This window comes from Sesamum indicum, linkage group LG12 (genome assembly GCF_026168435.1).
Source record: "Sesamum indicum cultivar Baizhima isolate 11 linkage group LG12, ASM2616843v1, whole genome shotgun sequence".
Classification (NCBI taxonomy): Eukaryota; Viridiplantae; Streptophyta; class Magnoliopsida; order Lamiales; family Pedaliaceae; genus Sesamum; species Sesamum indicum.
In genome coordinates this window covers 18,191,239-18,207,860 of record NC_142668.1, presented here as the reverse complement: position 1 = coordinate 18,207,860, position 16,622 = coordinate 18,191,239, and the positions used below count along the sequence as shown (strand labels likewise).

Here is a 16,622-nt window from a genome sequence, read left to right as displayed (position 1 = left end):
CGATGTATGCATATATATATATATTTGATGCAGTAATTACATCAACATTTCAATAAACTGAATAATACATTAATATAAATAAAAATAATAAAATAATTACAGACACTCGCATAAAGTGATTGAGACACACATTTATAGGTATGATGGAAATCGAATCCAAAAATAAATACTTATATATAAAATGAAATTCAAACTTACAATCTAAAAATTATTTTATAAGATATGAGTTTTAACCACCATACAAAGACATCTATTTGCTTGTATTGTATTTCCCAAAAAACTTTCCACAACCTATAACAGAAGTTAATATTTTTAATTTAAAAAAAAATCGAAAAACAGAAATAAACTTGAAAGTAATTGTACTTAAGCATGTTATTATTATCAAAAAGAAAAATGAGGGAACAGAGTAAGAAATTGTTTGTATTTGCTTTGGATGCTTGTTCTTGTTCTTGTTCTTGGGTCTCGAGCTCCTTCTCTTTCCATCCTCCCCCACTTTGTTTTTTCTCTGTATTTTCTTCATGTTCTCACATTCTACGGCATGAAGTCATAAACACAGAAACCCCACAACACATGACTAAATGCTCTTGAAATAATTTCCACATTCAAGATTCTTCTCTCTATGCTTTGTGCTGTAATTTCATGTTCCCTCTCTTCTTTTTATTTTTGGGATATTTTATTTTCCCAAACCTCTGCAAGTTGTTTCCACATTTGTTGTTTCTGACATTTCTGTGTCAGTACCATTCTTTTATTGTCTTCTCTTTCGTTCTTGAAAACAAAAAATTATTATCCGGATAATGCTTTGACCCTTTTGAGTTTTGACAACAACCGTTTGGATTTTCTGAGGTTTAACAGCACAAGTTTGGATTATTACCACAAAGAAGGGAAAATGGACATCTTTTCTTGACTGGGAGTGTTATGTTTCTTGACGGCATTGCATGTAGTAATTTTACGCCCGTTAATGTGATTTTCAGCAAATGGGGTTTGTGTTCTGACCCATCTTTTCTGAATTGTACTATGTAAATCTGTGGAGTTGTCGCATTTTTGAGGAATTTTCTTGAAGGCTTTCTTGTTTTTGGGAGCTCCGCAGGATTCTTGAGCAGGGTTATTTTGTTTTGTCTTCGTCCAGGTGTCTGAATCTGCAAGAAACATAAATGCTGGAAAGTTAATGAAGTTCTTGAAGGTTATAGGATCGTAATTACATGCCATTTTCATGCTTCTTGGAGCATATTGCTGTGTGGATCACACGTTTGATTATGTTGTGGGCTGGAGTTCTTCAACTTGTATTGTTCTGGTGAGAGTACAAATATCAAGAAAATTCAGTCTGCTTTACCATCTAGGATCAATATTGGTTCATCTTTACTGTTATTGTGAATGTTAAAGACCTAAGCTGATAGAGTTGTATAAAAATACTCATCCTCTCTTGAGGGTTTCTTACTATCTCCAGATTTTGAGAAATGGGTTGTGTTGCATCAAGAATTGATAAAGAAGAGAGGGTGAGGATTTGCAAGGAGAGGAAGAGGCTGATGAAACAGTTGTTGAGGTACCGAAAAGAATTTGCTGATGCCCAGTTAGCATATTTGAGATCATTGAGAAATACTGGAGTGACTCTTAGGCAGTTTACTGAGTCTGAATTATTGGAACTTGATGAGACCACTTCTGGTATTGGATTCCCTCCTTCCCCTCCTCCCCCTTTGCCGCCATCACCTCCGCCTCCGCCAACTTTTAGCCCCGATTTGAGGAAGTTTGAGGATAAACCACCACAGACTCAAGTGGCTGTAGAAGAAATTATTGAAATCGACGAGCATAGCGGTCATACTCCACCGCCTCCGATTCCTAGTTCTTCCTGGGAATATTGGGACCTTTTCGGTTCTGCGTCGCCACAATGTGGAAAAAGTTGTGAAACGGTGGAGCAGGTTGAGGAGGAGAAATGGGAGGATACAAATACAGAATTTGTAGAAGATGATGAGGAGGCAGTTTTTGTTGCTGATGAAGTTAATCTGCTCCCAAAGAAACAGAATATTGCTGAACTAATTGATGATAATTCGTCGATGATGAGCTGGCATACGAAAGACACTACAGATATGGCTATGGTAGTTTGGAGTAAAAAGACCTTGACTGGTATTGTTAAGGACTTGGATGAGTATTTCCTCAAAGCATCTGGTATAGTGAAGGATATTGCTGTTTTCATAGATATTGATGCGGGAGGCACTTTTCTTTACCAGAGCATCGAAGAGAACAGGAGTAACTACTTTAACCCCTACTAGTAGTAATAGATCAAACGTTCCTATTTTGTGACATGCCTCTGCTATGTAGACATTTCCTGAATGTTATTCTTCATTTGATTGCACTTGAGGTTTATATTCCTTCCACATCAAATGAGTTATTAAAGATTTCTGCATAGCTCACAATACCTGCATTATTTACAGGGAAGAGAAGCAGTTCAGCAAAAGTTTTTAGTGCTCTGACATGGAGTTGGTCCTCGAAATCACTTCAACCCAATCGAGAAATGGGAGATTTTTCTAGCTCTGGTGAACCCTGTAAGCCTGGAGCCCATTGCATTACTCTTCAAAAACTTTATTTGGAGGAGCAGAAACTCTACAAGGATGTTAAGGTGATTTTGGGTTAAGTAAATTATATAGATGTACTTGCATAATTAAATAACAATATTATGCTAATGTGATTTTTTCACACTGTGAACATTCTTGAGGTGATGAGTAGTTTAAATCATGCATGACTATGCTCTCTTGCGACGGGGATGTCTGAGAAAATGATAATGCAATATAGATAAACAAACGTGCTTCTTCCACATAGAAATACTTTTGCAAGGAACTGACCTGTTTCTAGAGAAGAGATGGGATGATGCTCAATATCTTGACTAAATAGTTGCCCTAGGTGGAAATTCCATGTTTTTACTGTTTTCTATTTGGAATGTTTCACATATTCTTTCCTGTATGAATCATGTGGTGATCTTCATTTTTGTATGGTTTTGTATGGTATTTCTTTCATAGGAGGAAGAGATCTCCAAGGTGGAGTACGGACGAAAATCTTTACTACTGCAGAGACAGGAGGAAGAGCATGATTGGACCAAGGCTGAGAAAACACGTTCAGCATTCGAAAGTTTGCATTCTTACATCTTGTCTCTGCAAGAATCAATTGGCAGGTCTTCTTCAACCATATTGATGCTCATAAGCAAGGAGCTGCACCCTCAGTTGATTACACTAGTTTCAGGGTAAAGTCGAGTTTTTATTTCCGTTCCAAGTCATAATTCACATATGACAATATGATAAGATGATTGCGTGAACCACAACCCTTAAAACAGCTAAATCGTGGTTCTTCACATGTTAAGCTGAGTCATACACATGTTCTCTCCAATATCAGGATCAAGGGATTGAGGGAAAGCTTGACCTGTAGCTTGATATCCTCTATCTGGAGATTGTGAAACTACACTACCAAATAGAGAAGGAAAAGTTAAAAATTTGAAATCTGTGAGAATTTCCAGCCTGCCGTATGTCTTTTATGGGTATAGTTACATTCAGATCACGGTTCACTAATAATCGAATTGATTCTGAGATGATTCCAAAATGACTGTTTCTAGTCTTAATTTTGACACTCGATGAATTCCGACTGTGCTCTTATGAGATATTATTCTTTCTAATACAAACTACTGTTGTATCCCCAGACTGATGCGTATGTGGCAAACCATGCATAATTCTCACCAAGTCCAGAATCATATTGCTCAGCAGCTGAGTCATCTAACGGATCAGCAGCAAAATCCAGAACCTACAACTGAATCCCATCAGCAGGCTGCAGGTCAGCTCCAGACAGAAGTCAGTTCTTGGCACCACAGCTTTTGTAAACTTGTTAAGTTTCAGCAGGAGTATGTAAGGTCCCTCTGCAAGTGGACCGAACTTACAGCCTGCCTCGAAGATATCGACAGTACACAGACCAGTAACTCGTCAACAGTACATGCCCTTTTGGCAAAATGGCAGGAAGCACTTGATAAATTACCTGATAAGGTACACTCGTCAATTTCCTATAGGGTAACTTACATAGCCACTTTTGCAAAATTACGAGTGCAACCTTTGAGATTGTAGTCGTCATTACAGGTACACCCCCTATATAATGGCGGATTTACACAAACACCCCCTGAGGTACATTACACTGACACCCTCTCAGGAGGTGTACCCTAATAGGGGGTGTATATGTATAAGACCTAACCTTAGGGGGTGTTGATGTAATTACCCTTCCTATACTAAGAAACTGAGATTGGGTAAATTTAAAGGAAAATCTCTTGATTCCTAGACGAACTAATAAGAATTGCGCTCAACTTGTGATTTTGAGTATATTTGTTGTCATACTGTTGTGACTTTTGTTGCAGATGGTGTCTGAGGCCATTAAGTGTCTACTGTCGGCTGTTCAATCCATTGTCGTGCAGCAGCAAGAAGAATGCAATTTGCGTAAAAGATCTGAGAAGCTTGGGAGGAAATTGGAAAGGGAGCTTATTTTGCTTTCAGAAGTGGAGATGAAGTTTGCGGGGAGCTTCTCTACTGAAGATGCTAATCCCGCCTTGGCTTCTAAGCATCCTTTAACAATTAGACGAGCGAAAGTTGAAGCACTAAAAATATTAGTGGATGATGAGAAGGCAAAGTATGTGAATTCTATTAAAAAAACAAGAATCCTGATTCAGAACAACCTACAAACAAGCCTCCCCAAGGTATTTCAAGCACTAATGGTGTATTCAAGTGCTTATGCCCATAGCTTTGAGGTAATTCTCAGTAATGCCACGATATCAGAATACAGAGACATGCAAACTGCAACATATGGAATTTAAGTGGTTGTTGTACATTCTGCTGTTTGAAAATTTTGCCATTTGAATGTGAACTTGAATTACATGTTAATCTGAGGGTTGGGCTGGAGGAGCAAGGAATACACTCTGTAACGTGTATTTAACTCTAGTGAAGTATGTAAAAAGCCCAGGAAAACATATATTACCAATAGGAACACAAATGGAGATGGAATAATTATTTTCCTTAACCCAAAACAGATTCTTCATACAATACATCAGATCTTTGCTACATTACATGATCTAATCTTACGTTTTGAAAGAGAATCATGTCATTTTCACCTTTGGTTGATTCTTTCTCCATGGTCCCCATTCGTCTGTTTTGAATGTCTGAATCTCGCCTGCAATTTGCTTGCCAACTTCACCTATTCTTCTGGCAGCTATTATTTGCTTGCCAACAGTGTTCTATTTGATTCCACCTAATTGAATCAGGCAGGATAACGTGAAGCTGGGCAGGATTTGCAAGCAAGCCCGAGTAGATCGGGAATGGGCATGTTTTCAGCCATGTTTTCCAAGCATAGTCACTCTACATTTGAAGATCATCCCAATTTTCTGAGGCATCTTCCAAACCATTTCCGACTTGTTCAAAGCCATTTCTTCCCAGTCTGCTCATCTCAGCAAGACCTGAATGCATAAAAGGAACTCAAAACACGCTGCTGAAACTACAAACAAAGAAGGTTGTGTGCAATTTCAGAGAGCTGTTTTTAATGCAGAAAAGTAAAACATACCTTCGATCACTCTGTAGAAAGCCGACCACCATCTATATCTGGGAACCTCAAATTGATCAAGTGTCTCCTCAATGACTTTGTCATGTTTCCCAGTCAAAACCTCCTGCAGAGTTGCTACAGCGTCCTTTGTTTTGCTGATTACATTCTCCGCATCTTTAGAGTCCAACACCTGAAGTTCCTTTACTGAAGAACTGAGATTGAGAGCAAGAGCATACTGTGTAGCAGCATTCCAGCGGGACGATAAAAGCCATCTCATTTCCCCATCAACTTGCCCTCCTATTCTAAACTTATTCTCCCTCTCCCTTCCCTCAATTAAGCCCTGCAAGTACTGAGCATTTGCAGGCCCTGTACTTTGAACCATCTTAGAGAAAGCACTTGCTTTATTTCTGAGAAGAACTTTTGGAGTATTGTACTCAATCACCTGCAAACGAAAGACGACTTATCCTTAGTGGGGCACCAAAAAGGATGAAGAATTTAAAAAGAGACAAATATCCATGCCATTTGTTCCACACGTACCTGACCAGAATTGAGAACAAGAATTTGGTCGCTGTCGATGATGGTATTGAGCCGATGAGCAATGGTGAGCATAGTGCAGGATTTAAATTCTTCTCTGATGGTTTTCTGTATAAGAGCATCAGTGCTAACATCAACTGCAGCTGTTGCTTCATCAAGAACAAGGATCTTTGATCTCCGAAGTAATGCTCGAGCAAGACTCAATAATTGCCTCTGCCCAACACTGAAGTTCTCACCTCCTTCCAAAACCTTCAGCATCCAAAAACAGTTATTTTTCATCAACAAAACATACATTAAATTGGTAGCTTTATTATTATTATCGAAGCAAACTAGATAACGTATCTTTTTACCTCAGCATCCAAGCCAAAAGCACTCCTCCTGATGACATCCTTTAAGTGTGCCCGCTCCAGAGCTTCCCAGAGGTCTGGATCATTGTGTTCGCCAAAAGGATCAAGATTGAATCGAATGCTACCTACAGGAATAAAACTTTATAAGCAGAAGTTGACCCGCATTTATTTCTGTTAACCAAAACTAACTTTCAGGTACCTGAGAAAAGAACAGGAGATTGTGGAATGATACTGAGAACCTTGCGCAGATCGGTTAATCCAAATTTTGCAATGTCAAAATCATCAATTAGGATTCTTCCCCTTTCAAGTTCCACTATCCTGAATAACGCATTGATCATGCTTGATTTACCAGCACCAGTTCTTCCAACTATGCCAACGTTCTGGTGCGGATAGATAGTGAACGATAATCCCCTCAGAACCGGAGGAAGTCCAGGCCTGTATCTCAGGACAACATCTTCAAATTTAATCAATCCTGATGCCGGCCATCCTGGTGGAGGCCGGTTTCCTTCAATTACATCGGGCGCCTCAGATGGCAAATCTATATACGTGCCTACACGTTCAACTGAATTTAAGCTGTTTTCTGCTCTACTTGCTTGTCTCAAGACATTACTCAACAAATTTGTAATATTTAAAGAATAACTGAGGAGCAGACCCATAGTAGAAGCAAATGCGACCTGATTTTCAGCTCTGTCATTCTGCATAACTGCAAAGGTTGCTGTCAACCAGATCATGATACCGCCCAGTGTTTCCAATCTTATGGTAAGCCAGCGATTTGAGCTTATATTAACCAGTGTAAATCTGACATTATTGTCCATCGATTTCCCATTGATACTGGCCATCCTGTCATATGCTTTATATGCTCGAATTGTGGACAACCCGTTCAATGCTTCTCCAAACTGAGCATACACAGGGGATCTGGTGATGGAATCCAGGCGTTTTACTTCCCGGGATGTGCTCTGTTTTATCGATCAAGGTAAGGTGGATTATGGACATCAATAACTTGATGTGATCACAATTAGCACAAAAGTTGTGGCGATAATAAAGATTTACCAACCTGATAGTAAAGATAAGCTGCATAGAATAAGATGAGAAGTGGCATTATGGCCCATAGGGATATAGTGCTAACAATTCCTATGAGCACAAAAGTCGAAAGCAGCTGCCAGAGTTGACTTAGAAACATATTGACAAGATTGGCAACATTGCGGTCGATATCACCAAGATCCTTTGCAAATCTGTTGATCACCCGTCCTATTGGATTAGTATGGAAGAATACCATCGGAGCTCTGAGTATGGAACATAGCATTGAATCATGAAGTCTTTTAGCGGCACTAAGGCTTGACATGATCAACCAAAACGAATTTGTCAACGTCACTAGCACCTGCATAGAATGCCATTTTACTCCGAAACTCCTCCACAGATTTATAAATTTTGAAAAGACGACAGTACCTCTACAGAATTTGCATGAGAAATAGAATGAGACTTTCTTATACCTCTTAGATAAAAGAATTCAGGTATGAAATATATGCAAAGAACAAGAAATTCTACTATAAATACAACAAATAAAATCTAAATTATTTTTAAAGATAAAATAATATATGGAATAAATAACTCTAATCTATAAGCAAAAAGGAGTGCAATCCAAATATGAAGTAGACAAATACCTGACCAAAGGACAATATAGCATACACAAGAATATAGAAACCAGGGCCGTAACTCTTTGAAGTGCTTTGTTTTGTCCACACACTTAACCACGTGCTACTCGAAACTCGCAGAATTTCAGTCGATGTATAGCATGCAAACAATATCATTACGACCCACAAGCCTCCTAAAGCATTTTTGTACCTGAGAAAGTGGCAGAATGGAATAAATAAATTATCTGTCTGTATCTCCATACTCAGAAAGGCTAACATAAACAATTAGCATTTTTGTCTATATAACTTGAAACATTAAGTGTTGTCATTACCTTCTTAAAACGTTCCAGCTGACAATCCCTGTCTCGCGTTCTTCCTGCTTGATAAGAACCGATCTGCCTTCTTTGGATTTGCTAATCGAGTTTGCGTCTTTTTGCACCTCAGGTAGATCTGCAGTAGATGAAATTGGAGATGATTCATGGGAAAAAATCGCCCCATCTCCATTTTCATGTATGTGCTCTTCCATTTTGCCGGCATTTTCCATTAGCTTCTTGAATAATGTACCATTCTTGGAGAGCTCCTCAAAGGTGCCCTCCTCTTTCACCATACCTTCTGAGACCAAAATTATTCTGTCAACCTGGGGAAGAAAATGTAACTGATTCATGACAAGCACTCTCGTCTTTCCTCCCAGTGCTTCCTTAATGCAATTATTAAAAACCTGGATTAAAGCAGTTGCTGAGGTCAGAACCTGAAGCCAGTATTCAAATTTAAAGCACTGACTCTAATTGTATTTTCAACAGGCAAATGTAAGAGCTGACAGCTAGTATAATTACCTGTCGAGCAACATGTGCATCTAGTGCGCTTAACGGGTCATCAAATATGTAAACATCAGAGTTAGAGTACACAGCCCTTGCCATTGAAACTCTTTGCTTTTGTCCTCCACTAATGTTCACTCCTCTTTCACCAATCTCTGTAAGATCACGACCCTGAAGACACAAGAATGAGAAGTTCATGTTAAAAAGAAGATTTGGAATAACAAAAAGAACCAGATGAAACGAAATGCTCATGACACTTAACAGGAAGCAAATCAAGGTCATGGTGCAATGCAGTGACATCTACTGCCTTCCAATATCTTGCTGGATCAAAGCTTGATCCAAATAATATATTTTCACGTACCTGTAAAAGAGATTCCTGAGGTCAATATTTGAATTTAGAATATGAGACAAACCACAATCATCTTAGAAAAAGAGTTATGATGAACATAAAGTTTTATACCCATCTGCAATAAACATGAAAAAGGAAAAAATAGGACATTTTGAAGCTCACAGTGGCATTGAAGATCCAAGAAATCTGAGGAACATAAGCTACAGATCCTCTGATTATGACACTTGCATCTCCCAGAGGAGGAAGCTCTCCAAGCATTGCTGATACTAATGAGGTTTTTCCTTCTCCAGTGCCACCAACGACAGCAACTAGGCTGCCAACTGGTATATCCAAATTAATATTGGATAATGTAGGCCTTGGAGCCTGTAAAAGGGGCCATTCAGGGGTTTTAGTACTCCGGGACTATTACATAGCAACTAGAAAGGGGCCAAAAATAATAAAAAAAGGACCTTAGAATCCCATGAAAAAAATCCATCCTTGATTGAGATGGCTGGAAGAGTTGGTACAAGAGGTGGATTAGGTAACAGAGTTCTCTCTTCAGCAAGGAACAATTCTTCAAGACGCTGTAGAGATACATTTGCATTTACGACCTGAAAATGTAGCCCCGCATATTAAGACCATGCAAGACTTTCTCTTTCTTGATTGATAGACCATTAAAGAATTTTCTCCCACAGAATATTAAGTCAAATCAGAATAAACCTGAGTTATCAAATTAGGGAGCATATTCAGAGGAAATCTCAGAACAGCAAATAAGGAAAGTGATGTAAAAGCTCTGGAAGGTGTTAAATCTCCACCAAATAAAGTGAACGTCCCAAATGAAATCACCGTCACGAGAACTGGTATGCTGTTTAGTATGAAAGTATTGCACTGCAAAAGTAAACAAGAGACATGGCCACCATATATCAAGTTATATAAAGTTCAAAGTAACATAAACTCCTTCTCAGCCAAAATCCATTTACACAAATGAAATAACTGTTAGCATAATAGCTCATCTGTTGATATCGACTATTACTAAGCTATTTGTATTCTCAATAAACAATTGTAGTTGTGATAAGACCAATTTGCCTTTGCTTATTTAGCTAACAAGTTCCACAAGCCAGAAATTCTTAATAATCATGAATCACATCATACCGCTGAGAGTAATTGGGCTTTCCGGAACCACAATAATTCATCATTCCTTATGCTTTGAACTTTTGATTTGAAACTCTCTTCCCATGCATAATATCTGATGTTCATTGTGAAAAACAGTAGAATTATTATATAATAATTTCCTACATTTGAATTTAAATGATGGCCAGGATGTCAAATTAATCCATACTTCACGGTATCCATTGCAGCCAGAATTTCATTCATCAAACCAACTCTCATGTCAGTACGTAGCAGTCCCTCCTTGGATAGTCTTCGCATCCTGCTAATGATAAAAGTCTGTTTGTCCGATATAAGTAACTGTGTGGGAGCATAATATTAAAATGCCTAATAAATGCATCTTAGAGATAAAAGGGGTCAACAGAAAAAAAACAAAAAAAAAATAAAAGAAAGAAAGAGAAAAAAAAACTTATCTAGAAAGGAATTCTGGTCAATAGTGATAAGAAGACAGAAACATGGATAGAGGTATACTGCTATCCAAGAAAATATTTTAGGTAAAGCGGCAGTGAGAAAAGAAAGTAATTACCTGGATTGGGAACATGAGGACTAACATAAGCGAACCAAGAAGTGAAGCTATGCCTAGCTGCTGGTAGAGAAGAACCATGGCCATGACTATGCGAAAAGGGGCCGACCATAAACCATGAAGTTGCTGGCATATTTGCTAAACAATACGAGGAATTAGTTGCACAAACTTATTCTTTGGTAACCACAGGAAAAAAGACTTAGAAAAATCAACCAAGAGTTAAAAACTATAAAGAAGTAGAAAACGACTGAGTTTTAACATCAATAAAGATAAATAGTTATACTTCCATCACTAATCAATTTATAAACTAGAACAAAAAATGCAGCTTGGTTTAGATGCAAGACTACCTGAAGTGCATTAGCATCTGTCGTCATCATATTCGTTATTTTTCCAGATGGAAACTGCTTACGGCCTTCATGTGTCAGCCGTAAGGATTTCCGAAATACAGCAGCCACCTATGGGTGACAATAAAAGATTTCCAAGGCATAAAGGAGGATGTCAGCAATAAACTTACACAAAAAAGTTTCAAGGGGAATTGCACTTAAAAACCTCAGTTTGCCTTCCATTTGCAAAAATAACTTATCCACAGTATAATAATTCCTTATTCATCTCTTTGGAAAAGCCTAGTTGATGAACTCACGTGGTGCCAATGCTTTTTTATCCATTCATAGTGCCAACTACTACTATCTCTGTTCATTTAACACCGAGTGGTCAATTGACATTTGAAAATGATTTGCCAAGCAAAGATTAAAGAAGATACATCGGAAATTACCAATGTGGATCTTAGCCTGAAACCAACACGCATGACATTCTGAAAGTACTGAGCCTCACAAAGCACTCCTAGTGACTGAAATATTGAAAGTTCCACATCAGTAAATTAACAAGAAAGCAGAAATGTAATCAAGCATGACTTTGAGATGAAAAAGGAAAACCTGAATATCTTTAAGCCTTAGCAAAAGATTTTGTCGTCATCCGAAAACTGGTAACTTAAGTCAACAGTACTGTAACGAAACTATATTGCCTTTAAAATTAAGGAACTATGGGTTTCAGGTCTCAAATTAAAACATGCCGCGAATAACTATTCTCTAATGAAGATAAAATGCTACTCTCTACGAAAAATGAGAACAAGTCGAGAATACTTTTTGTAAATTCTTCTCTGGTATAAACAAAATCGCGCATTTGATACCAACTTGAAAGGGGGGGGGGGGGAGGGAGGGAGGGAGGGAGAGAGAGAGAGAGAGAGAGAATCCTACCACACTGAAAAAAATTGATAATGCATAGACATATCCGACCCAGGATGGATCGCCTCTTTCTAGAGACTGCAAGAACAAGGATGAATTACAATTATCAAAACTAGAATCCTGGACAAGTAGATTATACTCAAACAAATTGTGTAACACAGCTTCTGGTCACAGTATATAATCAAACTAACACTCAAAATGACAACTCTTATCCCTTAGATTCTTTTGCAAAACTCAAATTCACCTATTATAGTATGTTTCCCAAAAAGAAAATTTCTGCTAAATGTCACAAATGAATCCTGTTGGCAGCCAGAAGAATATAAACAACTGAAGCTGACATTCCTAACTTGGTCATTTTATGAAAGTACCTTTAAAAGATGGTTCAGTATAAGAGGTCCGGCAAGCTGAGAAAGATCATTACCAATCTGCAAATTTCCCAATAAAATAGTTAGCTAACAGGGACAGGAACCAGTGTTGAATATTTTCCAATATATAGATGGAGAGGATATGGTAAATGCTCATTACTTTGAAGAAGCCTCCATACCAGAACCTGCACAAAAAAGATGTAGCACGCATGAGATGAAGATGGCCAACCATGTGCTCAAATAGTTATGGTGTCTTTTAAGTTAAAAACAAGGATTAGTCAGAAGTTGACTAGCTTCTTCAAATTCAGATAAAACCAAGGGCACGGCCACAGCCGAAAATCCTGTACCTTCCTCCAAGGCTACGGTTCATAGCACGTAAAAGCCATGGTTTTGATCTTTTAGCTTCTTCCTCCCAAGAGTTCTGGAATCTGCAAGATGTGGAAAAGGATGAGGTTATCTGATGAAGATAATTAAAATAAGCATGTATACACGGAGAATGGACAAAAGTCTAGAAACAAACTTTCTATTCAATGTCTCTGTTTGATCCCACGAGTCCAACTTCCAGACATCTTTCTCGGTTATGGGCTTTCTGTAGCCTAGCTGCATAAGGGGAGTCATCCAGTCGAAGTAAATCCCTATGCAAGGAAGAGGATAAAATTGTTAAGAAGGTAATCAATGAGGAGATGTTTTCTATTATTATTGTTGGAAGTATATTTTTATGTTGACGCCCTTCTTACTTTGCATGTTGTTATCCGTTAAAGGAACATTCATAACAGCAACCTAACTGGAACGTTAACTACCATAAAAGATGAGAGTGATATGTAGCCGTCGTTCCAGTGAGCCATACGGGAAAAACCATTGTCCAACAAACATTGTCATCCCAGTAGCTGGTAAGACTTTATTCAATAAGTCACTCAACCATTAAGCGATTGGCTTTATATCAAGACTATTTACAACTCAACTTGATAGGCTCATCAAAAACACAAGATCAGAACTATGGTAAGATAAACCTGCTAAAAACATGTTGAGCTACAAGACAGAGCCCACAGGTCATGTAAACATCATATAGTCTATATGTTCTGCATTTATAAGTAATCCGCATCATATGTTGAGAAACAAACTATTATCTTTAGACTTACTGGAGAATATATTAGCGTATCTTTCTGGACAAATATGCTCTCCTAGAGGCTCTTCACTCTTGGCATCATCAATGGAGTCCACTAGAGGAATGTAGCCTGGAAAGACATCCAGATTCGGAACATAAAAAAGAAGAAGTACCCCAAGCAAAACCTGCATTAGAACAGCTATGAGGAATTAGATATAGCCCCCTTTGAAGCCAAATGAGACACATAATGAACATACTATGTGATTAACATTCAGTTAAATCTTGTCCTAAGTGAATTGAATCTCATTATGTTATTGATCAAGGTGCTTAATCCCTCGAGCAAAATACCTTTCTGCAAACAAATTTCTTACATTCCTATCAAACTGTATATCAACTTCATAACAGTAGGTTTTCTAATGAATGCCGACCAAATATCGAGATCAAACTTATATCTTGCACAATTTATGTGCATTTTCTGAGCAGCAGATAATCGCAACTTGCCCTTACATGCTGTGAGATATATAATGGTCACAATCTATGGAAAAAACTCAAAAAAGGAAAAAAGAGTTCAAATGAATTCCCTGGACATGACCAAACAAATACTAATCTAAATACCTGGAAGAAGACTGAACTGATACACATATAGAGCGTGGACCTGCAGAATTGGCAAAATAAGAGCCTGGATATGTCACAATAGTTGAAACATATTGGGATAGCATATGTTTCCAGAATAGTGGTTGAACTTCACAATCACGAGTTTCAAAGTTTGTTAATGAATTCAAAGGTGCACTTCAAAAACAAATGAAGATGAAGACACTAGCCTGACATAGAAATCTTTGAGTGGAAGGATAAAACTCAAAATAACTGCATCTCCAACTAAAACATAGATTACTCCAAATCTGATGTACCATCTGAACTCTTTTACATAGATTCTAGTTTCAATGAGCAGCATAAGAACCATAGAACACCACGAGACAAACTCAATGCCCAAATGAACCATCTGCACAGATGAAAAAACAGTTGTTTCAATAAACAGTTTGGCAGAGCATTTACTTGAAAGTTGAAACAAGAAGGACTGACAGTTTATACGCATGTATAAACACAATAATAACCTTTTTGCCCTTTTAGGGGTGTTACTGAAATATGGGCATAAACTACAGAGAGATAAGCAGTGAGGGGGTGCATGAGTGTGTAATGGATCCTTTTTATGCAATCAAGAAAGATTAAATCTGCAACCTAATTATTCAACCAATCTTTGCATATGCATCTAGTAACAACATAAACTAACGCTAAGAAAATTCTTGCAGAAAGAACCGTTGAGCATTGGCCAACAAGACAATAAGAAGTTGAACCTACCTCAAAAGGAGCAAGACCCAACTCTTCATCCAAATTAAAGATTGATATGCCCGTAACCAATCTAAACAAGGGCTCAGCAGCACAACAACTGGCCAACACCGCCAATACATAATTGTAGAAGTTTGATCTCAAGTAGAACCGCTGGAGTTTGGGGTTAATCTTGATGAGCCATATTCTATATAAGCACAAGCCAAGAAGAACCAAATGTGATACATTTCCCACAACGGAGTCAATGGCACAAGGTGTATAAGCACCAAAACTGCTGTCTGTTTCTTGACCCCAAACCCCATTAGTTACTGGCCGGCAAAACCAAACTAAGGGGACAAAACCCATCTTCCCGCTCAGCAACCAATAAATATTTGCCCGCCTCCTCCTGCCAATATTTCTCGGTTGTTCAGTCAAGTTAGAACATCTATGAAAAATATACTGTTAGTTTTTGAAAACCCAAGAGTCACATATTTGGATAACTATTAGCAATTTTAGGAAAACAACTTCTTGGACAAGTTCTGCTACTGTAATTATTAAGAACTTCAAGACCGCATGTCAACATCCCACAAAATCAAAAGAATTTCAAGAACGAAAACCCGGTTTCCAAATTTCCCTCCAAAACACGAAATTCAAAGAAACCAAAATTACTTCAAATAAGAATTACAATTTTAGCCAACGTGAAGTCTTAGCCTGAAAATCCCACATTCGCATTGTCTCATACCATCAACTCGAAGAAACTAACAAGAAGTGTAGGAAATAGCAACGGACACAAGCAGAAAGAAAGCAAGAGTTCACAAGAAACCAAGAAACTATCAGGAACTTCAAGAAAACTGTCAAGAACTTCAAGAGACAACATACAAACAAGTATAACAAGGGAAGGAGGCAGCGAAAACAAAAATCAATATCAAAATTGCCAAGAAACTGTCAAGAACTTTAAAGAAACAATATCCAACACAAGTACAGAAACGAGAGTGGACTAGAGACCTTGAAATTCAATTGACTACGACTTGGAGAAACGCGAATTCTTACTTCAGTTCTTTGCATGAGAAGTAGAAGGGTGAGTGAGTATTGCACCCGCGCATTCCAGTGATCCAAGACCGCAACAAATTTATATACAAAAAATGCAACCCCTACAAATCGGGAAATCAAGAAAACGACACAGAAAACCAGCGACAAGACAGAAGAGGTCCCAGTTGCAAGCGTCATGGCTTACGAATCTGTAGAGAAGAAAATAAAGAGTATTTTTCTGGCTTCACGGGAGAGAGAGAAGACAACAAGTGATTTTCATTTCGGTGAACTCATTCGACGAGATATAGATATAGTAGTTTATTTATAGAGACGGGAAAGCTAATGATTGACACTTTCCTAAGCATAACTTAAAAGAAAAACGGTTGGCAGCAGTTGCACGCTCGAACATCGTGAACGAAATTGATCATAGGGTTTGCTATTGTTTTTCGAACTGTTTTGTTTTGATGTGAGAGAAAAATATAATTAAATAAGTGTGGGTTAAAAATATAGAATGCGTTGGAGTTTGTATTTTGAGGTAATGTAAAATAATTTAAAATAAGTAATATACGTTTGATGTTAGGATTTGAGATACAAAAATTATTGTTGATTATCAAATCATATCTTATATATGAGTGTGTGTATATATATAATATTTTGTTTGTGA

At 37.8% G+C, this 16,622-nt stretch overlaps 2 protein-coding genes across 5 annotated transcripts; one reads left to right on the top strand and one right to left on the bottom strand.

Moving 5' to 3' along the window:
- Positions 1-415: 415 nt before the first annotated feature.
- Positions 416-4,845, top strand: LOC105175929 (benzoyl-CoA reductase subunit C, putative (DUF630 and DUF632)). Of its 3 annotated transcripts, none has more exons than XM_088876034.1 (6): positions 416-979; positions 1,127-2,241; positions 2,427-2,611; positions 3,009-3,229; positions 3,680-4,016; positions 4,379-4,845. In XM_088876034.1, the coding sequence occupies exons 2-6, from the start codon at positions 1,455-1,457 to the stop codon at positions 4,829-4,831; spliced, it is 1,983 nt and encodes a 660-aa protein (XP_088732160.1). In that variant the 5' UTR covers positions 416-979; positions 1,127-1,454; the 3' UTR covers positions 4,832-4,845. The 3 variants fall into 3 exon arrangements, with proteins under 3 accessions (XP_088732160.1, XP_088732161.1, XP_088732159.1); XM_088876035.1 differs by having other exon boundaries at positions 416-1,291; positions 1,445-2,241; XM_088876033.1 differs by having other exon boundaries at positions 416-2,241.
- A 162-nt stretch (positions 4,846-5,007) lies between these two features.
- On the bottom strand, positions 5,008-16,256 carry LOC105175779 (ABC transporter C family member 12). Of its 2 annotated transcripts, none has more exons than XM_020698536.2 (28): positions 15,935-16,256; positions 14,963-15,335; positions 14,428-14,606; positions 14,222-14,261; positions 13,641-13,791; positions 13,022-13,136; positions 12,849-12,929; positions 12,662-12,686; positions 12,505-12,561; positions 12,149-12,214; positions 11,668-11,742; positions 11,243-11,350; positions 10,899-11,033; positions 10,545-10,651; positions 10,358-10,451; positions 9,926-10,093; positions 9,676-9,816; positions 9,389-9,589; positions 9,140-9,238; positions 8,896-9,048; positions 8,395-8,780; positions 8,093-8,273; positions 7,486-7,809; positions 6,631-7,387; positions 6,435-6,556; positions 6,088-6,333; positions 5,572-5,992; positions 5,008-5,467 (listed from the first exon to the last, which is right to left on the bottom strand). In XM_020698536.2, exons 2-28 carry the CDS (start codon positions 15,293-15,295, stop codon positions 5,370-5,372), a joined length of 4,863 nt encoding a protein of 1,620 aa, XP_020554195.1. In that variant the 5' UTR covers positions 15,296-15,335; positions 15,935-16,256; the 3' UTR covers positions 5,008-5,369. The 2 variants fall into 2 exon arrangements, with proteins under 2 accessions (XP_020554195.1, XP_011096664.1); XM_011098362.3 differs by having other exon boundaries at positions 15,980-16,255.
- Between the last annotated feature and the right edge of the window lie 366 nt (positions 16,257-16,622).

Bases quoted from the DNA above. Each gene is read 5' to 3' on its own strand.
- LOC105175929 (XM_088876034.1), top strand. From the start codon at position 1,455: ATGGGTTGTGTTGCATCAAGAATTGATAAAGAAGAGAGGGTGAGGATT. The intron at 2,242-2,426 runs GTAACTACTTTA...CATTATTTACAG, and splicing joins GAGCATCGAAGAGAACAGGA to GGAAGAGAAGCAGTTCAGCA. The intron at 3,230-3,679 runs GTAAAGTCGAGT...TTGTATCCCCAG, and splicing joins TTGATTACACTAGTTTCAGG to ACTGATGCGTATGTGGCAAA.
- LOC105175779 (XM_011098362.3), bottom strand. From the start codon at position 16,032: ATGCGCGGGTGCAATACTCACTCACCCTTCTACTTCTCATGCAAAGAA. The intron at 11,351-11,667 runs GTAATTTCCGAT...TGTCACCCATAG, and splicing joins TCAGGCTAAGATCCACATTG to GTGGCTGCTGTATTTCGGAA. The intron at 10,452-10,544 runs GTATGGATTAAT...AATGAACATCAG, and splicing joins GCTGCAATGGATACCGTGAA to ATATTATGCATGGGAAGAGA.